Below are 23291 nucleotides of genomic sequence, written 5' to 3' on the forward strand. Positions count from 1 at the left end.
TGATGAACACCATGGCAGTAAAAGAATTGCGTTCGTGTCGGATTGAATCTGCTATTCTGAAAGATAGCAATGAAAAATTATGTTGACAATAGCAGAAATGCCCATCCCGTTAGCATTGCGAGCATTTGGGAAGTAAGTATGGTTATTAACAAAGTAATGCAATGTTTTTCTCATTTCAAATTATTTTGAAATAAGTTTTTTATCTGCATTTATTTGGAGATACAGACTGAAATATATGTGAATTTAAAAAAAAACCCACTAAAAACACTGACATAAATGTGTGGTCTAGAGGGTGTTAATGTTGGTAATGATTTTCTGCTTCCCCTTAGCTATGTCTCCCTTTTTGTTGCATAGGTAGTTGTGGCTACAGCTGTCATTTAGATATCCAAGTATCTGATTTGTGGGAGCAGTCTGAAACTTAGACTTTCAAGTTGTCTCTACACATTTTAAATGTAAAAAGTAGACATGTTTTCAAATATCTGTCTCACTGTGATTAATAGAGACATCTACAGTAAAGGAGGTTTGAATTTAATTTAGCTGTTGTGAGTTTATAAACCTGCTGGCTTTTGTTTGATTCAGGCAGAGATCTTGAATTCCTGTAATCTTTGTATTAGATGTGTGATGAGTCCCTCATCTCTTTCTACATAGGACCCGCTAGAGAGACATGACATAAACCAGGGGAACTTACTAGTGAACAAAATTACTTCAAATCACAATTTTTAAACTGTATTTTTTCATAGATTAAGTGCAGTTATGTGTGTTCATTAAATAATGAACAATATATATATTGCACCTTCTCAGAAGCCACCCTTTGGGAATCATGGACAGCTGTATCTCCTTTCCCAGTAGCCTGTTCTTAGTTCTGACAAGCCACTGCAAATGTTTCTGAAAAATGTTATTTTTGATATTTTAAAAAAATGATTTGGTATCAGAGCAACAGATTGGGTATGGTGATTTGTTCTGGTGTTAGTATAGGGAGTGTCCTGAGTAGATGGTGCAGTTTCTTAGTGTATTCCTCAGTGGGATCTGAGGGAAGTGGCCTGTAGAATTTGGTATTGGAGAGTTGTCTGGCGGCCTCCTTTTGGTAGTCAGACCTGTTCATGATGACAACAGCACCTCCTTTATCAGCCTCTTTGATTATAATGTCAGGTTGGTTTCTGAGGCTGTGGACGGCATTGCGTTCTGCACAACTTAGGTTCTGAGGCAAACGAGCTACAGGCATTCATGGCTGAGCCCCTGTATAACCACTTTTTCATTGACAAAGTGGTGGCCCTACAGCCACATCACACTTTTTGTTTTGTTTTGTTTTTCCTCTTACCCAAATGATTTATTTACCAGTGTTCTTTTCTTAACTGCACTTGAATGCCGATGAATAGCGACTTCACGTGGATATGAGACGGTACTTTAGTATGTTACCCAGAGAGAGAGAGAACTTTTCAAGCATCCCCTCATTTTTTTATTTCCTATGAGGATCGAATGAAAGTTCAGGCAGTCTCTGCACAGGTGATTTGCAGGTGGATAGCTTCCTGCATTATGACAACATACGAAGTACCTTAGACAATGCCTCTACAGAGATTACAGGCTCATTCAGGGAGTGCCTAAGTAATGTTGATAGTATTTTACCAAGTACTGTGCTGTTACCATTGCAACTAAGTCAGATGCAGGAAAGCAGGGGAAAGCAGTCCTACAATTGTTACTTAAGTAGATTCCGAGCCTCATTTCCTAAGAGTTCTGCATGTGAGTCACCTGAGGGGAGCACATGTCTGTAACCACTTGAAGGAAAAATGGTTATTTACCTATACTGTAATTGTTGTTCTTCAAGATGTGGGTGCAGCCATATTCCACGACCCAACCTCCATCCCCTCTGCATTGGCGTCTCTGCTCTTCATGTTCGGTGCAAAGGAACTGAAGGGTTGGGGTGGCACTGCACTTAGCCCCTCCCCAGGCTATTTACGGGCACAAGCACCACCCTGATGGGTCCTGCTAAGCAAAGTTCTTTGGTGTACTGGTCATTTGCACACCTGAATAGAGAATTACATGTCTGCAACCATATCTCAAAGAATAACAATTCTAATACAGGTCAGTAACTGTTTTATCTGCTGCATTAAAATCTAGGGGAGAGTGATAGAGATAGTTAGAGTGAGTGACTGTCCCAATTGCATTGAAACACATTTCTGTTTTTGGGGGCTAAGTTGTGTTTGCTGGTCCTCACAATAAGCTGCATCTGGGCAAGCTGCTATGGCCTTTAATACCTTCGCAAGAGCTCTTTTAGGCTTTCCTTACGACACTTTGTTCTGCTAGAGCTGCCATTTTAGATTTTCCAAAATCACTTATGATTTTGAATATCCATGTTTTTGGGTGCCAACCTGAGACACCTCAAGTGGCCTGATTTTTTTAGAAAGGGCTGTGCTTCTGCCCTGGTGTCTCAAGTTCGGCAAACAAAAGTGGAGGTATCCAAATGATTAGTAACTTTTGGAAACTTAATTATGATATAAGCATTCATTAGTGCTATTTGTAATATCTGGGATTTCTGTAGGGTGGCAATTTTTATAGCATTCATTTAACTTTTTTAAGCAACCCACTACAGATTTACAGCATAAACATTATTTGTTTTTCCTTTGGCAGGAGTCAGAAGAACTCTCTTCTGATGAAGAGATGAAAATGGCAGAAATGCGCCCACCGCTGATAGAAACTTCCATTAACCAACCAAAAGTAGTAGCACTTAGCAATAATAAAAAAGGTTAGATAGATAACAAAACACACAAAATCAAGAGTACTGTTATATGGTTCTGAGGATTGTTCATTTTTCTATTATTGAGTAAATACCTAGGTATGGCAGAATTAGATTTTGATTTTTTTGTAAATTTGGTAGTTAATAGTGATTTATTTTTAACCTCCCTCTCCCCCCCCAATTTTTATAGATTAAAAAAAAATACATTTCACAGTTTTGCAGCAGGGGGCACCCTATGTTGTCATAGGACTGTGTCAGCAGGGCTGCAGAGCGCCCTCTACATGGCTGGGATACAGGGTCCCTGTGGGTGCAAAGTATGGGGGGAAGCTGCACTCCCTGATAGCTATTGATGGATAATTTTTTCCATTGATGTCTGTGTGTCAGGTAAAATCAACATTTACTGATGACTGCCAATTTAAATTGAATCCTGCCAAGCCTATAAATATCCCATTTTTGTGGAATGAATGAAAATTTAAACTGCAGAAAAAATGGAATTTGCCACATGACTCTTTGCCATCCCAGACTGGTGCTCATAAGTCCAAAGCCACTTTGTTCTCTCTTTCTTTCAAGAGGAAACTGTATTATGAAATTTGTTAGAAGAACCAGAATTGGTTCTCTGGAGGATAATTGTTCTAGCCAGGGCAACCATTTTGTCAGAAGTGTAAGGGCTAGTCCAGCTTTTTGGGACACAACTTTTAAAGGTTAGGAAAGAGATGGCTCTTTGCCCATTTTGTATATTCTCCTATGTTGCCCAGTCCAGTTCCTTTCAGAGCAAGAAGCACTCTGGAACACTGTATAAAGGGATGAGGGTTAATGAGACCTTATGGATCTGTAGGGCTTTGCCCTGTTTTGGACCACATAACATTCATTTACTCGCATGTGGAAGAAGTGAGAGGAAGGGAGATGATCTTGATAGTTAGCAAAGCCTTCTCTGAGATCTGATGTCTGGTTAATAAAATGAGCCAAAAACTCTTTGTCCCAGGAGCCAGAGGCCAGGTTGGCAAATTAATTCCTACTGGTGCCTGAGTTAGTCTCTTGGAGCCAGATTTTCAAAGTTAGGCAAGGTGAATTTTATATGTACAGTTGCCTGTCTAATTTATGTGTATGAAACCTGATTTGCTTATGACTGGCTAGTTTGGTGCCTAGTAGGCCATGCACATACATGATTTCTACTTGCTCACCAGGTATTTGTATGCATAGGTTAAGCAAGAACAAATGTGTGCAAGAATACATGCCTTACTTAGGTCTTCATGAAAATACTAGAGTTCTGTTTCTGGATTATAGTTAGGCATAAAAACATTGTTGATCTTCTCTTGCTATATTTATAAAACTTATTCTTCAGAACATAACAGTATTTAGAGCATATTCAAAGGTTTTTCAAAGATTCATTTTCTTCCAGAATATTTTGTTTAATACATAGCTGTGTTATAACTATATACAGTACATTCCTGTTTATCCAGATGACTGGGGGACATATAAAACTTTTGGATAACTTGGCATTCAGATAAACTGAAGTGCTATTTTGAGCTGCAGTTTCATTGATACAGAAATATGGGGAATGAAGGGAGTAATGCTGATGTTTGCTTAATACTTTGTACTTTATTAAAGAGTAGAAAAAAAACTTCATTGAGTTGATTAAAACTCCAGATTGTATTTAAATTATGTCCCATAATGGTTTTAAGTATTTGTCTATTTAAGAAAAACCTGACTAATCACTGTCAGTGATGAAGGCTATTGAGACGTTATTAGTGTAAATAATTTGAACAACTGTATTGTCATGCCTAAACTGAACAAAAGTATTGTCAGTGTTAGGCCTCAAACTTCCGGAAGCTTCAAAAAGCAAGCTTTGCAAAATTAGGCTAAAACTAGCGGTCAAAAAACGCTGCAACCAAATAATGCTTAATGCTAACTCCTATGTGGTAAAATAAGTTAGGCCTTCAGGCATAGCTTATAAAACCACATTACCCACAGTCGAAACAACAGGCTATATGGAAATAAGTTATCTCCTTGTGCATAACTTATAAAATTAAAACAATAATTAAATATCAAAGTAACCCTAACCACCACAGTAAACAATTGGCCTACCCTAATTGGTTGGTCTGTTTTAAAACACGTCCAACAAATAAAATAAAAAGTATGAAGGCACAAAACTGTGTGTGTGTGTGTGTGTGTGTGTGTGTGTTTTGGTAAACCCAGCCAACACCCCCTGAACCAAAGGAATGTGCACTTCTCGACCGTCTGTACCTAGCCAGTGCAAAAATCGGCCGACTAAAGGGTAATGTATTTTCAAACAAATGCAGGGTAAGGTTATAAAGTAAAAAAGTCTGGTTGCTCAAGCTAATTTAATCTGAAGTTGTGTTAACACTACAGTATTAAAAATGGTAGTGTTGGAATCATTTAATCTCAGGTTATCAATACTGCAGTATTAAAAGTAGTAGTAAACGCTCAATAATAGTATTGTTTAAAAATAGTAGTAAGTTGTTAATCAATATATAATATCTTTACTTGTACTTGTGCTTACTAAGGGCAAAAACAGTACATGTAAAGTTAGTAGTTAATATGTAGTAGTAGCTTTGTATGTGCTTGTGCCTGTCATCAGTATAAATTGCCATTTATATTAATACTAATGCATAATATTACATTCCATTATAGTAGTAAGTAACTAATGCATAATATTACCTGTACTTGTGCTTGTGTTCAGTATAACTTGCCATTTATATTAATCCTTATTCAATGCTGGTCTTTAATTTTTCTATTCCTATTCTGTTTGCGTTGCATTTATAGCCGTAAGTCATTAAAAACCTTTCTTAAAAAATAATCAGTAATTTTAATTTTTCTTATACGGGCACTACTCAACCTCATTACCTCTGTGTTGGGTGGTGGAAAGTAGCAATCACCCGGGGCCCAATTATGGTACTAATGCATGTCCCCCTCCCTTTATCTCCGCAATCAGCAGATGATTTACATAGGGCTTCATGAGGGGCACACTGGATTCAAATAAATGGAATTATATCGTAAGGTTAGGAAGTAGCAACTTTGTATACTGCTACATTACCATTTTTCTCACATACGAAGCTGAACACTTTACTTGGGAAAAAAGCTAATAACATTTGTGCAATATAAGCACTTGAAGGGGGTCTAAAAACAGAAACATGTGAAACATAATTTGATTGATGGCCTTTGGAAAAGATTATATAATGTAATGTTCGTACCTGGCCAATAAACCTTAAAAAGAGCACAAGTTGAATTTCACTAGTGGACAAAGTACTGGCTGCACTTAAACAGCTGTTCCTTAAAAAGGAACCATTGCTGACAAAAACAGAAATTCCGTCAAATTATGTGAAGCAAAACTGAACTTTGCAAAGGCAATTAATAATAATAATAATAATAAATAATGAATAATAAATAATTATTTATAGTGTTAGAGTGTATGAAGAAATTATACTTTCCTTTTTTAGTAATAAGCATTACACGTGAATATTTGTTGACTTTATAGAAGATCAATATGTGCATGACTAAACTTAAAAATTTTGTTTCAGATAAAGATGCAGATTCCTTATCAGATGAAGCCACCCACAACAGCAATCACAATAACAGCAATTGTTCCTCCCCTTCTCGAATGTCAGATTCAGTTTCTCTAAATACTGACAGTAGCAATGACACTTCAGTGTGCTCTCCGGACAAAGAAACACGTAGTGCTGCTATTTCCAAAATCAGGTTTGTGAAACCGTTTATAGCAAGGCTATAACAGCAAGGATACCGGAGCAACTACAATAGAGAAACTTGTTGCTTATCTTTTAGTACAAAATTGTTGTTGTAGTCCAGTCTGACACCTTGATTATTGTTCGTTAAATAATTAATTTAAATGTTCATATTCTAAAATAATTTTAAATAACAAAATAGGACTTTTATCTTGAAGTGCAACACAAAATAACTTGTTTCCCCCCCCCCACCAAAAAAAAAGGCACCCCAGCAAATTGTAATAGTCAAGAATCTGTTCCCATCTTCTTAAGGTACAATAATTGGATCCTTTTCAACTTTTATTTTTCTACTACCTCTACAGAAAACTTCATCATATCATTTACTATTATTCAGAGGATATTGGAGAGCAAATAGTTTAACGACACAGGTTGCAAAAAGTGGTTAGATTTCCTTAAATATTGTAATCTATTAGTTTAATGGCTAGCAGTCTATAGTTTAGTAATTAAAATATGATATAACGAACTAAAATCAAGGCATTTTTCTCATGCTGATCTTACGTTTAGAAGTATCTAATCAGAAATATGTCCTTTTTGTTGCAATAAAATTATAAGTAAAATATTGAAACATTAGCACTGAATTTTTTAGTGGAATTCTGAAATTAGGGCCTGATTTTACAACCTGTTGCTAATACAAGAATTCTTGTTTACATGAATAGTCCATTAATTTCAGTGCAACTTGTCATGCGAGTAAGACTTGTAGGATTAGCCCATTAGTACAGAATGTTTTTCCTAATGGGAATATAACATTATAAATTAGGTCAGCAATTGTTCTTTTGTCTCATCATGCATCCATGGTGTGGGACTTCTGCATGATAGTACACAACTTATCTGAACCAGTATTTAAAAATAGATCAATGCTATTGGCAGCCTCTCTGGTTTTCTCAAAGAACTATCTTTTTTTCAGGCAAGAAGATGAAAATTTTAATAGCCTTTTGCAAAATGGAGGTGAATTAAACATCACAGCAGAAGAAGAAATCAATGTGCAAGAGAAAGTTACAAATTTGCCTGAATATGAGTTAAGGATTGAAGAGAGATTAGCTCTAATAGAAAAAGGTGTTGATCTAAACACAACTACTGAGGAATCACACAAATTAGACCAAATTAACATGAACATCAACAAACTGACTACTGAAGATACAATACAACCAAGTGTTATGGAAAGATTAAAGACACAGGAAATAGTGTCGGTAAAGGGCTGTTCAAACTATAACATGAAAGAAGAAACTGAGCACTTGGAAAATAGAAATCAATATTCTAACCTCTGTTCTATAAATAAAGTGAATGGACATTCTGAGAGAGCACCTCAGTCTCCAAGGAAGGCTGAATTGAAGAGAAGCATCACAGTTGACACTGATTCTTCTGTGGATATATGTATTTCAAAGAGCACTGAAGATCTGTCCCCACAGCGAAGTGGCCCTGTGGTGAAATCTCACAGTATCACCAACATCGACACTGGTGCTCTAAAAATTTTTGATATTGTCAATGACAATGGATCCCAAGAGCCCAACTCAGTGGTAAAATCAGCATCTGCTGGTCCAGATGGAAAAAACATTGTCCGAAGCAAGTCTGCTACTCTTCTATATGACCAGCCTTTGCAGGTATTTCCTGGATCATCATCATCTTCTGATTTAGTATCTTGTACAAAAACTTTGTTCAAGTTTGATTCAAATCACAATCCTGAAGGTGCTAATGTAGTTAGAGGACCAGTGGCGAGTGGTGCACAGATGTTCAGTGTACCTCAGTATAATATCCAATATAGCAGCAGTACAACAGCCAAAGACACCTTGTGGCTCCCAAAACAAAATGCTCAAATAGAACAAGGGAGCTTACCACCTCAGCGTCTATCTAGGTCAGACAGCACAGAAAGCTCTAATTATGTAAAACATTCTGCCAACATGAATTTCTCTAATCATAATAATGTTCGAGCCAATGCTGCATATAACATGCATCAAAGGATGGGTGGAAGACATTTAGAAATGTGGGCTATTCCACCGAATGATAGACTTGTTCCTGGAGCAACCAGAAATACTCTTCAGAGACAGAGCAGCATATCCTCTACAGCTTCCATAAATGTTGGTGATACTGGACCCCCAAGGCATGCCCAGGTTCCTGAAGGGGACTACTTAACATATAGAGATTTGCATTCAATGGGAAGAGCTCCACCAATAATGTCTGGGCAACCGAGACCTCTTTCTGCAAGAACATACAGCTGTGATGGTCCAAATGTACCTAGACCTCAGAGTGCTCGCCCTTCAGTGAATGAAATACCAGAAAGAACTATGTCAGTTAGTGACTTTAATTATTCACGGACTAGTCCCACAAAAAGACCAAACCCAAGGGTTAATTCTGAACATTCTTTGTTAGACCCTCCAGGAAAAAGCAAAGTCCCTCATGATTGGCGGGAACAGGTACTGCGACACATTGAAGCTAAAAAGTTAGAAAAGGTAAAAAAAATTGTTAATTTATTGTTCATCTTTCTATCATCCTGTATTATAAAAAAAAAGCTACATAATCTGTATTTTGATTAATTTTTCACTTTGTAATGAAAATGTGCTCTGAAACTTTTTAATGGGACCTGTGAACATTTTTTTCAAAAAATATAGGTAATTATAAATGTATGTGCTGAATGTCTCTGAGAAATATTCAGATAACTGATGATAAACTTACCCATCCCGAAAAAAAGGAAAAAAACTTTTTTTTCCGCCCACATCATACTCGTTGGCTCAGTTGAACTCCATTAGAATGAAGCATTATGTAACATCATGGCTTCCACCAAGGAGCCTTGCTGGACTATAGAGCTAGCGCTTAGAGGCTCAGGTAAGTGTTTTTAATTGTAGTGTAGTTTTAAAAAATTCTATTCTATTTTGCAAGGTGACTGAAAAGTTAATGGCTTTGTAGTTTCAGTTGCATCTGAGCACCAAAGTCACACTAAGTAGATATTAATCTGGAATCTAGTATTTTGGAGTTCATGTTTGTCAGAGTCTTGAATTATCTTTTGATGCTTTGAGATAAGGCACTTAGCCATCCTGATCATGTAGTAGATCCCAGCAGATTTTTTATATGACTGACCATCGGTGGCTAAGAGACAGTGGCTGATATTTCTGAAACTGCTTTGCTATACCTGGAAGATAAGAGTTGATTGGCATTGTTGAACAATTATATGTCATCACCAAGGGATATGAAGAGAGGATAGCATCTTTCAGGAATGTAGTCATCCATGTTGCCCAATGTATATACAAAGCCTCTTAGGAAAGTATTTTCTAAATATAGGGCAGAGTGTCATTGCTCCGCTGGCGATACACATTTCTTGTCCTTGAAAACATTTTCCTTGGATGACATTGTCAGTCAGATGCATCAAGCTGCTTAATCCTTACCCTCAGGAAGATAAAGTCTTTCTGGTAGGTAATGATTATCATGTTAATATTTTCATCACCTCAATGTCCCTGCTTGTTAAGGGGATTTATTTGAAGATGATAAGCAAAGTTAAAAATCTTGGCATCATACTAGGGTGACCAGAGAGCAAGTGTGAAAAATCAGGACAGGGGCTGGGGGGTAATAGGAGCCTATATAAGAAAAAGACCCCAAAATCGGGACTGTCCCTATAAAATCGGGACATCTGGTCACCCTACATCACACTCAAGCATGACTTTTAAATGGACGTGGAACAAAAGTATTTTTTTGAATCTGCACAGGTTTTTTTCAGGCTGTAATCTTTTTATGTGATAAAATCAGAACAGCAACATTAGCCCTCATGACCAAGAACCTTAATTATTGTAATTCCCTCCTTGTAGGAATAAGTTCTAGACTCTGGCCTCAAGCCTTACCTGGGTAGGTATGTGAGCTCTGATATCATGTACATTTTAAGGATCTCACAATAGTGCTTTTATTGTGGTGGATCCTTGAGTACCCACGGAAGCTAAGGACCATCACTACGGCCCTACCAAATTCACAGTCCATTTTGGTCAATTTCACAGTCATGGGATTTTAAAAATCATAATTTTCATGATTTCAGCTATTTAAATCTGAAATTTCACGGTGTTGTAATTGTATGGTATTGCCACCCTTACTTCTGTGCTGCTGATGGTGGGATGCTGTCTTCAGAGCTGGGCACCTGGCCAACAGCTGCCGCTCTCTGGTCACTCAGCTCTGAAGGCAGTGCAGAAGTAAGGGTGGCAATACTGTGACCAGTTGCAGATTACGCTTTTATGGGGCTCTCGGCCAGAGCAAGTAGGGGGCCCTCCCCACTCCTTCCACCTGCAGTCGCCCCTGTCCCTCCCCACCCACCCGCCGTGTTTCTGCTGGGGAGAAGGGTCAGGGCATGGAGACTTGCCCTGCTCCCCGGCAGAAGCACCAGGCAGGTGGAGCAGAGCAAGCCCCCGCCCCCCCAACCCTCCTCAACAGCAGCAGTGCTGGGCAGGCAGTGTGTGGTGGGGGGGCCCCCCAATTGGCCAGTGCCCCTGGGCACGGGCCCCAGTGGCTAATCCACCACTGACCATAACCCCCCCACACACAAAATAACCTTGCAACCCTCCTGGAACTCCATTTTGGGTCAGGACCCCCAGTTTGAGAAACACTGGTCTCCTCCGATGAAATCTGTATAGTATAGGGTAAAAGCACACAAAAAAAAACAGATTTCACGGTCTGACGCATTTTTCATGGCTGTGAATTTGGTAGGGCCCTAACCATCACAGACCTCACTACCTTCCACTCCCAGTGTAAGGTGCACGTCTTCAACCTTGCCTTCTCTTGTATAAATACATAGAAGCATAAACATAAAGAACAAAACCAACCCTACCTAAACAAAATACACTACACTTTATGCACCTTCTCTCCGAGGACAAGACGAGAGAATGGGAAGAGCTCTGCCAATAATGTCTTGGCAACGGAGACTTTTTTCTGTCAGAACCTATAGTACCGATGGTCCAAACATACCCAGACCTCAGAGTGCTTATGCTTCAGTGAATGAAGTACCAGAGGGAACTGTGTCAGTTAGTGACTTTACAAATGTTAGGCAGGGCACCTAATACATTACTGAAAGACACCAGATACTAGGTGATGAGGGTAGTGTAAGAACCAGTGTGAGAAATGTGTTGCCCTCACAGCTCATCCTTTCCCTCCATGTGTTTAATAACACTATACTTTTTTTTTTCCCTATTAGAATGGTATTGTGTAATAAATGCTGTCTCCTTAATTCTTATACTTCCCTTCCACCAGTCTAGTTTAGTTTATGTTGAAACCACTAGGTTTATCTTTTCTTTAACATTTAAGAGGGTGGCTTTATTTTTATAAATAATGCTATTAGTTTTTACAGTGGTTTTTCATTCAGTGGTCTGAGCACAGTGTGGAGATGTGTCTGTCTGAGAGATGCTTTCTCTTTCTCTGAGAGTGTGCTTTTATAGATAGCATTTATTTTTATATTGTTTGGTACATGATAAACATCTCAAAATCATGCCATGAATTTCAAAAGAGCCACAGATGTGCTTCCCTGAGCTGGCTTTGAGAGACAACTGGCCAATACAATAGTGAGGAATGTGAAAATCCAGTTCTTCTTCGAGTGATTGCTCAGGTGTATTCCACAGTAGGTGTGTGTGTCACCATGTGCACCAGTGCCAGAAGTTTTTCCCTTAGCAGTACCTGGGGGGGGGAGCGCCGCTGCGACCCCTGGAGTGGCACCTCTATAACGCACTATAAGGGGAGCTGCACACTCCCCCCCACCCTCAGTTCCTTCTTGCTGCCAGTGAAGTTTCCACTCCAGCTTTGCTGTAACTCTCCTCTTAGCCTTAGTAGTACTCATCTTCTCCAGTAGTTGGATAACTTCTTTAGTTAGTTGCCTGGAGCGGGGCAAGCCCCAGGCTTCAAGTAGTGCGACTCCTGTCGCAGTTCTATGCCAAGAAGCGACCTGCACGCTCAGTGTCTCCATTGCTTGGGTGAGACCCACGTTACAGACCGCTGTAAAATCTGTAGATTGTTCAAGCCTTGAACTAAACGAGAGAGGGATATCTGGCTCCGGGCCTTGCTAATGGAATCTGTGTTGGCCCCGGCACTGGCGCACCATTCGGACATGGCACCGCGTCCTCGGTGCAGAGTGAGACTCCCTCCACCAGCCAGCACCGCTTACCCACTAAGAAGCAGGGAGAGACTCAGCAGCACTGACAAAAAGACAGGAGTGAGGCCGGACCCGAGTTGGGCAGTCCACGATCCCCCTCGGGATCCAGACCTCTAACTCACGCTGAGCAGAATAGCCCGGTCCCGTCCACACGTGCCTGTCCCATGGTGAGAATGCCATCGACACCGGAGGCTGCACAGGCAGTGCGTGACATCTTCTCCCTTCCGGTGCGGGGTGTGCTGCTTGAGACAGGCACCCGGTCCTGAGGGAAGCTGCCGTTGGGAGCACACCAGCCCTCCCCGGCAAGACACAGTCCCCACTCCGAGGACCATGTGCCGCCCCGTTTGACGAGGTCTTCACTTAGCTCGCGTCAGCCCTCCACTCCGCTCAGATTGGCTGACTTGCCCGCGCGGGAGTCTCGAGGGTCCTCTACACCCCACCGGGGGGACAGGCACCGAGACAAGTGGCGTCGATGCTCCTCGAATCGTGGCTACAGGAGCAGATCCCGACGCCGTCGTTACAGATGCTCAGGTTCAAGTGCCCGCTCCACCAGATACCTCAACCGGAGTTCCCCTCAACAGGCACCTAGGTGTTGTAGCTACGACCACCAGGATGACAATGAGAGCAGCATCTCCAACGAGTACTGCTCCTCGTCATCGAGGTCCAGATCTTGAGGTCAGCACTGAAACGACCATAGATGCTCCCGCCGCTCTTACCGCACCATGTGGTCAACGGTGACCTCGGCTTCGGCATCCAGCCGCCCGTCCCCAAGCTGCACCGCCCGGTACCCAAGCTGGTCAGTGGCAAGGGGCACCGTGGCAGGGGCAGTGGTGTCAATGGGCACTGTGGCCGCAATTGCCCGCCCAGGCGAGACCCCGCTCAGTAGCCAGAGTGTCCCATGCCCATTCGGTGTGTGTGTGTCTGTCCCTCCCCGCTCCCCGTGACGGAGTCGAAAGTCGATGGGTACCGAACAGGTGGTACTGGGCCCAGATTCAGTCTTGGGGGTTGAACCACCGGCACCTCCTGATGCCCTGGGAGCTGGACTAGCCCCCTCGCTGGCGCTGGAGGAGACCATAGCCACCCCTCCGCCCATTCTACAGGAGGACTTTAAGGCTCCTCAAGAGCTCCTCAAGCGGGTGGCCTCAAATCTCCAACTCCAGGCTGAGGAGATGGAGGAACTGTCAGACACCCTTTTCAATGTGCTGTCCTCCTCAGCACCAGGCCGTGTGGCCTTACCTCTCCACCAAAGCGTAGCCAAGATATCGACTGCTCTATAGCAAGCCCCAGCTTCCCTGGCACCTATTTCCAAAAAAGTGGAGAGGAAGTACTTTGTCCTGGCTAAGGGACACGAATACCTGTACTCCCACCCAGCACCCAACTCCTTGGTGGTGGAGTCAGTTAACCACCGGGAATGCCATGGTCAGCCCACGCCCACCCTCAAGGACAAAGACACCAGGAGACTGGATTCTTTTGGCAGGAAGGTTTATTCCGCGAGCTTCCAGCTCAGGGTGGCCAACCACCAAGCCCTGTTGAGCCACTATGATTTTAACTTATGGGGGTCTCTACCAAAGTTTGAGCCTCTTCTGCCGGAGCGTGACAAAAAGGAGTTCAAGGCTCTGGTTGAGGAAGGGGCAGCAGCGGTGAAAGCAGCCCTCCAGGCCTCCTCGGACACGGCCGACACGGCAGCCCATTCGATGGTCTTGGCCATATCTATGCTTAGGGCGTCCTGGCTTCTCCTGTCCAGTCTGTCTGCAGAATTCCAGTCCTTGAAGCAGGACCTTCCCTTTGATGGGAAAGCGCTGTTTGCGGACCAAACTGACGTCCACCTGCATGGGATGAAAGACTCTCGCACCACCCTGCAAACTCTGGGCCTATATGTCCCGCCAGCAAAGGACAAACCTAGGCTGCAGACCTCAGCACCTCCCGCTAGGGGCAGATATGAGCCCCTGCATAAGAGAATGAGGAAGCAGAGACATAGGTCCCAACATCAGTCCCGCTCAGCCCCGCGACCAGGCCCCTCGAAGGGCAAGAAGCAGGGGAAGAGGCAGTTTTGACTCTTTGCGGGGCGGGGGGCAACCAGGCCTGTTGCCGCGGAAGCCCCCCAGTTAATAAAGTTTGTGTTCTGCAGCCATTTATCTGCATTCTGAGTGGAATGGTCCCATATAACATCAGACCAGTGGGTCCTCAGCACTATTTCCAGGGGCTACATGTTGCAGTTCGCTTCACACACACCCTCCACCACCCCCTGGAGGACCTCGGGGAACTGGAACATGCCCCCCTTCTAAGCCAGGCGCGCCTCCTCGACCTGGGTGCGGTAGAAAGGGTACTGGTAGAATTCCAGGGCAAGGGGTCTTACGGTATTTCCTGATCCCGAAGGTGAAAGGCGGGCTCTGGCCCATCCTGGACCTGCGGAATCTCAACAGGTTTATGGTCCGTTACAAGTTCCGCATGGTATCCCTGACCTCCATCATTCCCTCCCTAGACCCGGGGGATTGGTTCGCGTCCCTGGACCTCCAGGATGCGTATTTCCACATCCATATTTTCAAGGGTCACAGGCGCTTCCTCCACTTCCTGGTAGGGCAGGACCATTACCAGTTTGCGGTCCTCCGTTTTGGCCTTTCCACGGCCCCCAGGGTTTTTACCAAATGCATGGCAGTGGTGGCAGCCCACCTCTGGAGGAACGGGCTGCAAATGTTCCCTTACCTGGATGACTGGCTCCTAAAGGGCAACTCCCGGTCCCAGGTACAGGCCCAGATACAATTCCTGCTATCCACATGCGCAGGTCTGGGCCTAGTGGTGAATGTGACCAAGTCCACGTTAGTACTGGTCCAGCGCATACACTTCATATGGGCTCTGCTAGATTCCTTAGAAGCCACAGCCTCTCTTTCCCAGGACAGGTTCGAGACACTCAAAAGTCTCATAGCCTCGGTCACGACCTTCCCTGTGACCACGGCAAGAGTGTGCCTTCAAATCCTAGGTCACATGGCAGCATGCACATCCGTGGTGCGGCATGCCAGGCTCAGAATGAGGCCCCTCTAGCTCTGGTTGGCCTCCCAGTATTCTCAGTCCAGGGACAGCCTAGACAAGGTTGTCATGATACCACCCAATGTAGTGGCCACTCTGCAGTGGTGGTCCCTCCCAAGTAACATGCTGAACGGGATTCCCTTCCGAGAAGCCCCTCCCTCACTAGACCTGGTGTCAGATGCCTCAGACCTGGGCTGAGGAGCCCATATAGGGAGCATTCAAACCCAAGGCAGATGGTCGACCTTGGAATTGTCCCTCCACATAAACATCAGGGAGCTCAGGGCAGTATGCCTGGCGTGCATAGTGTTCAGTTTGCACCTTCGTGGGAAGGCGGTCAGAGTCCTCACGGACAACATGGCCACGATGTATTACATTAACAGGCAGGGGGCCACACATTCCTCGGCCCTGTGCTGGGAAGCCCTGGACCTATGGGAGTTTTGCATAGCCCACAATATCTCCCTATGGGCCTTCCACCTACCCGGCATGCGCAATATGTGAGACGATCACCTCAGCAGGGTGTTTTCCCACCAATACGAGTGGTCACTCCACTGGCATGTCGCCCGACAGCTCTTCTGAGAGTGGGGAGCTCCCCGAGTCAACCTCTTTGCTACCACCCAGAACTGACGCTGCCTCCAGTTCTGTTCCAGGGCAGGGACAGAAAGGGGGGGCGATCTCAGATGCATTCCTCCTCCGGTGGTCAGGCCAACTGCTTTGTCTTTCCACTGTTCCCACTGATAGGCAAGGTCCTGGAAAAAGAAAAGGCAGACGGGTCAAGGGTTATCCTCATAGCCCCAGACTGGGCCTGCCAACATTGGTATGGGACCCTCCCACAACTTCTAGCAGCGCCCCCATGGAGGCTGCCGCCCTGCCTGGATCGCCTCTGCCAGGAGAGGGGATGCCTTCTCCACCCCAACCTGGCCATGCTTCACCTGACAGCATGGTTGCTCCATAGTTAAACTAGGAGGAGGGCAGGTGTTCAGAGGATGTCAGACGAATTCTGCTGGAGAGCAGAAAGCCATCCACATGACGGACGTACCTTGCCAAATGGTCTAGGTTCTCTAGGTGAGCAGGGTGCCTCCCCGTCATCCGCATCCCTCCAGCTCATTCTTGATTACCTCCTGTCCCTTAGGACCCAAGGACTAGCTTCTGTCTCCGTCAGGGTACATTCAGCCTTCCACCCTCCAGTGCAAGGTCACTCGTTTTTTTCCCATCAGATGACCTCCCACATTTTAAAGGGCCTAGATCGTGCATTCCCATATGCCGGGGCCCCGGTCCCGCAGTGGGATCTGAATCTAGTGCTATCCCGCCTCACGGGTCGTCCCTTTGAACCCTTGGCCACGTGTTCCTGGTCCCACCTGTCATGGAATGTAGCATTCTTGGTGGCTGTCACCTCAGCCCGTCGTGTCTTGGAGCTTAGGGCCTTGACCTCGGGAACCCCCTTATACGGTCTTCCACAGGGATAAAGTACAGCTTCACACACACCCTGTGTTTCTCCCGAAGTGTCTCTACCTTCCATATGGATCAGGACATTTTCCTACCAGTACTCTGTCCTAAGCCCCATTCCTCCAACGAGGAACGCCGCCTACACATGCTAGACATATGTAGAGCACTGGCCTTTTATGTGGACTGAACCAGGCCGTTCAGGAAATCCTCGCAACTGTTCGTTGCGTCGGCAGAGCACATGAAGGGGCAACCAGTTTCCACCCAGCGCCTTTCCTGCTGGATCACCTCGTGCATACGCACATGTTACGACTTGGCAGGGGTTCCCCCACTGCCTATCGTAAAGGCGCATTCTACGAGAGCGCAGGCCTTGTCAGCCACCTATGTAGCCCATGTCCCTATCCAGGACATATGTAGGGCTGCCACGTGGTCCTCTGTCCACACCTTTTCCTCGCACTTTTCCTTGCAATCATCTCCCAAGCAAGGAATGACGCCGGGTTTGGTAGGGCGGTACTCCGTCCCAGAAACCCTTAAACTCCTACCCACCTCAATCAGATATAGCTTGGAGTCACCTTAAACTCCTACCCACCTCAATCAGATATAGCGTGGAATACACACGAGCAATCACTTGAAGAAGAAAGGAGAGTTACCTGTTCCGTAACTGGCGTTCTTCGAGATGTGTTGCTCAGATGTATTCCACACATTCTGCCCTTCTTCCCCTCTGTCGGAGTTGTCTGGCAAGAAGGAACCGAAGGTTGGGGGAGTGCGCAGCTCCCTTTATAGCGCGTTATAGAGGCGCCGCTCCAGAGTTCGCAGCGGTGCTCCCCCCCCCCCCCCCCTTACAGGTACTGCTAAGGGAAAAACTTCCAGCACCGGTGCACGTGGCGAGCATGCACACCTACTGTGGAATACACCTGAGCAACACATCTCAAAAGAACGCCAGTTGCGGAACAGTTAACTGTCCTTTATTTGCTGCATGTTTTTCTGTCGCCTTCTATTTAAGGCATTCAGCAAATAGCATTACAATTACCATACCTTTTTAAGTTTTTTGGTTTTCAGGTCACTTAAATTATGAGAGTCCCATAAATCAGAAGTTGGTAGTTTCAGGTGTGCTTCTGTTTATAACTCAAAATGGGCTTTTAATTTTGTGGGGAGTTATTCCATACTGTATTCTAGACCTCTGAGATGTATACGGGGGAAAGAAACTGTATTATTTAATTTAGAAGATCACAAGTACATATTCTTTAACAAACGTTCCACAACAAAGAAAGGAAATTCACAGATTAAAAGAATCTGTTGCCTTTAAACATTATAAAGGTTACAAAACAAAAAAAATCAGGAAATACAAACTTAAAAATAATATCGCCATCTTTGATTCATATGTTGCTGCCTGTACTTTTACACAGTAGTATGGGTAAGAGCACTGTTCACATTTACTTTTGCATTACCTGACTTTCAGTGGTTTATATAACATACTTATCATTATTTCTATTTAGGATTTTTTAGTAAAAGTTTTCATGAATGATTTTTGTAAAATTATAAATTCCATAGTTTCTAAACTTGTACAAGAATAATCTTTTTAAATTTTAAATCATCAAAGGCTGCCTATAAATCAAGACCAGAGAAGCTAATTCTTGTTTTGTCTGGCTCTTGGACATTTTCGCCTGATGATGTAAAGGGGAAAACATTTCAAGCAGCAGTTTGTATAAGGGATCAAATGGAAGCCTGATGTCTAACAAATAAGATTAATGACTAACTTCAACGTAGCAATGAATATGTGTAACCCATTTTAAAGCACATAAGGGATATGTTCCTATCATAATTGAGTAATCTGAAAATATGCAACTAGAGGAAAAATGATAGCTAAGACTTTTTGAAATAGATCTTCATATAGAGACTTGAATAGTCAATAAAAATTGTTGGATTGTTCATTACACTGTTACTTTTTTTGTAAGTGGAAGAAAGGCTCTTCAAGTGATTGTCCACATGTATTCCACGTTTGGAGTGCATGCATCCCATCCCCACAAGACTGGAATTTTTGTGTGTGTAGCATTGTGAATTGCAGCCACATCTGTGTCCTACACGCACCCTGATGTGTTGTAGCCAAGGTTATAAAGCAGTCCCATTCCTCTATCATGGAGTTGGCCAAAACCTCCTTCACTTCCTCACCCAGGTCCTCTGAAGAGAGAAGACATAAGGAGCGCTCTTTGCAAGGTACACTCTCTCTGGTCCTGAGCAGATACAGCCTACGAGGCAATTCAAGGCCCAGATCAGGTTCTGCTGATGCCTCGCCACTGAGCGACCACTGACGAGTCTGGGAAAACTCCCTAGGAGTCATTGATATGCCTGAGATTGGATCAAAGCACTCAGCACTGAAGTCAGCAGTGCAGGAGGGCTCTTCAGACCTCCTGGCATCAGAAAGTGTTCTGATCTAGATGCTGCCTTTGGTACTGAAAATATCAGCACTGATTGCATCCAGTCCACATTTGACAATACCAGCCATCCTTTCCCCTAAGTATTCACCTCGGGAACCCATGTTCATGGTACCTACATGGTTCACCAGTACTGGGAGACTTGGCAGTTTCCGATCAGCCTGAGTCTCTATTGCTGTCTTCTGCTAAGAAACTGTCTTCACAGGTTCCGAACCTTGCACCGCAACCACAAGAGCTGCCTGGTCCCTCTGGAGCACCTGAGAGATCTGCTCCACCTGTGAAGGAGATGTATTCCTTCTCCTCCTTGGCCTCAGAGGATTTAGGTGATAGACAACACACCCCAGAACAATATGATCCTACCTGCATCACACCCCAGAATGATATGACCCTAGCCTGCCTGAAAGGACAATCAGAGACCACTCCCACATGAGAGACTATGCAGATATCTTTGAGCAGTGCCCTGCATGGTACTTACCCTGGCCTGTACCCCCTTTCCAGAATCCCCATGCATTTGTGGTCCTTCTGGGCATTGTGAGTATTCACCCCACAAAAGCTCATGCTCCAATATGTCTGTTAGTCTATAAGGTGCTGCTATTACAGATCCAGACTAGCACGGCTACCCCTCTGATATCTTAATTTGCGACAGATAAAAATCTGTAGTGCAGGAAGGACAGCTGGTGGCATGACCTCTCATTCAGGGCCGGCTCTAGGCACCAGCAAACCAAGCATGTGCTTGGGGCAGCAGAATTCCAGGGGCGGCATTCCAGGTGGTTGGGGCGGCACAATTCTAGGGGCTGCATTCCGGGTTGTTTTGTTTTGTTTTGTTTTTTGCTTCAGCAGTTGCACTCTCAGAGGTGTTTTTTTTTGTTTGTTGTTTTTTTTTTTTGCTTGGGACCGCAAAAAAACTAGAGCCGGCCCTGTGCTCATTACAGGTCTCTCTTGCCACTTCTCCTATGGTGGCCTGAGGTATCGCTACTGCAGTAGTAATGCACTAGGCCTCTTGGTTGTAGTCCTTGGGAATACCAAAGGTAGTTCAAATAACCATGGAGGACCACCCCTTTGAGGAATCTGCAGCTGATGGGGTTCTTCACACACAAGGATTCAAGAGCGACTTTGTGCTCCCTGGGCATGTACACTCTGGTTCCCAGAAGGAAACTGTACAAGTCTCAGCTCTGTCAGATGAAGAGGCAACCATCCTCATTATTTACAGTCAGCAGAGATCTTCCAAGCTTTGGAGGGAGAGGAAGAGGTTCCAGATGAGATGATGTAATCCCAAAATTTAACTAAACTAAACTATAGCCATTCTAGGTGTATTTAGCTGCTATTAATTAAAAGCCTGTTCCTCCTCCAGTACACACCTTCCGTCAAACTCATAATAGTAGGTTTGATGGTGTGGTTAAGAGTCTTGCAGAGCCAAATTTTCCTACCTTTAGGAACTGTTTGTTTCAGGAGACATGGAATTGGACTGTCTGGATCAGTGGATCCTGGGGATTATGGAGAAGGGATACTCTATCCCATTCTAGTCCCTCCCTCCCCATCCCCTCCTTCTGGCCAGGACCCTCTCACAATATATGCTCAGGAAGGAAATGGACTCCCTCTTACACCTCGTAGCAGGTGTAGTCCCCTTGGAATTCCAAGGCAGGGTGGTGGTTGGATCTTTTTTTATATTTCCTGGTCTCATTGAAGAAAGGGGGATGGCGCCCTATCCTGGCCCACAAACAATTCAACAAGTTCAGGATGGTGACCCTAGCATCCATAATCACTACTGGATTCTCAAGACTGGTTTACAACACTCACCTTACAAGAGATACACTTTCATATTGCAATACTCCTGCCCCACAAGTTTCCTCTTCTCCCCCCCCCCTCCCCGCCCCCGGTTTCTTGGGAGAAAAGTCTCACTACCAGTACAGAATGCTTCCCTTTGGCCTCCATGTGGCACAGGGTCTTCATCAAATGCATGGTGGTCATAGTTGCACATCTGAGAAGAGAGAGAATTCAGATCTATGCTTACCTCAATGACTGACTGATCTGAGGTCAATCACCTCAGTACATGAACAATGAACTACTCCATTTGAGCAGTCCCCGGCTCTTTTTGCCACATTGGCCCTTGGACTGTAGAGTTCATAAGGAGCAGTGTTGAACTCACTAGTGAAGGTCTGCCTGCCCACAGGACAGATTTCTTATCATTCTAATTTTCAGGTGAGATAGCATCAGTCTCACCTGACAATCTGAAACTCATTGGTCCCATGGTTTCATGCATCTGTGCAGTGCAGTTTGCCAGATTTCACCTGTGTTCCATGCAAGGGTTCTTGAGATCAGTGTATCGACCAGGCAGATACCACTGAGAAATGCTGTTCACATTTCTCCAGGAAGTCCTCTCCTTGATAGATTGGTGGAAGGACCCTCTACATGTCTGCAGCCAGGGTGCCCTTCTCTTCACCTCTTCTCAGCATAACTAGTGACTGATGAATCTGCAATAGGATGGAGAGGTCATCGGGGCCACCTTCAGATCCAAGGCTTCCATTCCACCCAAGAGGCCAGGCTTCACATAAATATCCTGGAACTGAGAACCACTTGGCTGGCATGCGTAGCCTTCTTCCTATTGCTTTGAGATGCCACAGTATAGATGCTCATTGACAACACCACAGCAACGTACTGTATCAACCACAGGAATGTGTTCACCCATCACGATTGTGCCAGGAGGCAAACCACCTTTGAGAATGGTGTATAGGTCACCATGTCACATCAGTAGCATTACATCATCCTGGTCTACAAAACACCTTAGCAGACCAACTCAGTCGTCAGTACTCAGCCATGAATGATCACTCAAGGACTCCATGCTGTGAGACATCTTTTTGCAGCCAAATACTGTCAAAATGGGTCTCAAATCATATTAAGACATGCTACGTGGTGGCTCATTTGGACCTATTCCACCAGAATTCAGGCAGCCTCTGCAGTTTTCCTGCAAGGTGCCCCAGTCTTAGAGATTGCTGAGCAGCTACCTGGAGTTCAGTTCACACCTTCACCTAGCACTATTCCCTGGTGGAGATCTCCCTGTCTGAAGCCTGCTTTGACAGAGCTGTCATGCAGTCATTTTTCCAGTAAACTCTAGTAGTGCCTATTGTCTCCATGCAAGTTATCACTTGAGTAATCCAAAGTGGAACATGTGGACAGTCACTTGAAGAAAGAAGTTACTACCCTACAGTAATTCTGGCTTTTCAAGATGTGTTAGACATGTTTTCCATGGCCTACCCTCCTTTCCTGCTATTGGAAAATCCTTGCTAATTTAGATTTAGTGTAACTGAAGATTAGATGCAGCTGCCCCATCCTTTATGCCCTTGGCTAAGGAGTGCTGGGAAGGCACACAGGCCACAACAGACACTGCTACTCAAAAAGATTCTGGTGTTACACATGCACTAGAAGTGGAACATGTGGACAACACATCGCGAAGAATCAGTTATTGTACCCCTAGAATCCATTCTTTTCCTTATAATGTAAAGCTGCTCTCTAGTGGTCACAAATATGTATGTATATATAAGCTGCCAAAAAAAATTTGATCATCCATGCCCTGGGTGTGTTTTTGTTTTTGTTTTGTTTTGTGTTTTAGCTTTATTCTGTTTTAAAAGCCTTTAATCTTTTTCACCAAATTGTCAAATGATATGGATTACTTAATTGTACTTTACATAATGTCAGGGTAGTGTTTCTGTATTAATCTTGTTGAAAGTTCCCATTTTAAGTATTTAACTGAAACTGTCTGAATTGTGAGACAATACATTGTGTTTGGTAGAGGAGATAGT

General features: G+C 44.1%; 2 protein-coding genes across 19 annotated transcripts in view; one reads left to right on the plus strand and one right to left on the minus strand.

Moving 5' to 3' along the window:
- Window positions 1-23291, plus strand: part of ERBIN (erbb2 interacting protein) — a 249589-nt gene that overhangs the window by 206586 nt on the left and 19712 nt on the right. For all 11 annotated transcript variants that reach the window (XM_039544892.1, XM_039544893.1, XM_039544898.1 and 8 more), the window contains 3 exons: window positions 2626-2740; window positions 6271-6448; window positions 7397-8936. In XM_039544892.1, the coding sequence (XP_039400826.1) occupies window positions 2626-2740; window positions 6271-6448; window positions 7397-8936 (1833 nt within the window). The remainder of the gene's footprint in view (window positions 1-2625; window positions 2741-6270; window positions 6449-7396; window positions 8937-23291) is intronic.
- The window catches only part of LOC120408226, a 50861-nt gene continuing 41659 nt past the window's right edge, over window positions 14090-23291 (minus strand). For 2 of the 8 annotated variants that reach the window (XR_005600547.1, XR_005600548.1), the window contains 3 exons: window positions 16101-16368; window positions 15302-15388; window positions 14090-14424 (listed from right to left, as the gene is read on the minus strand). Coding sequence is in view for 1 of the 8 variants with exons in the window: in XM_039544925.1 (XP_039400859.1) it covers window positions 14136-14424; window positions 15302-15388; window positions 16130-16368; window positions 19970-20005 (651 nt within the window). In the remaining 7 variants the exon portion in view is untranslated. Of the gene's footprint in view, window positions 15389-16100; window positions 16369-19969; window positions 20024-21923; window positions 21966-23291 lie in introns of those variants that run through there. The other 6 variants (XM_039544925.1, XR_005600545.1, XR_005600540.1 and 3 more) reach the window with 6 other exon arrangements.

Source organism: Mauremys reevesii, linkage group 6 (genome assembly GCF_016161935.1).
Source record: "Mauremys reevesii isolate NIE-2019 linkage group 6, ASM1616193v1, whole genome shotgun sequence".
NCBI classification, from domain to species: domain Eukaryota; kingdom Metazoa; phylum Chordata; order Testudines; family Geoemydidae; genus Mauremys; species Mauremys reevesii.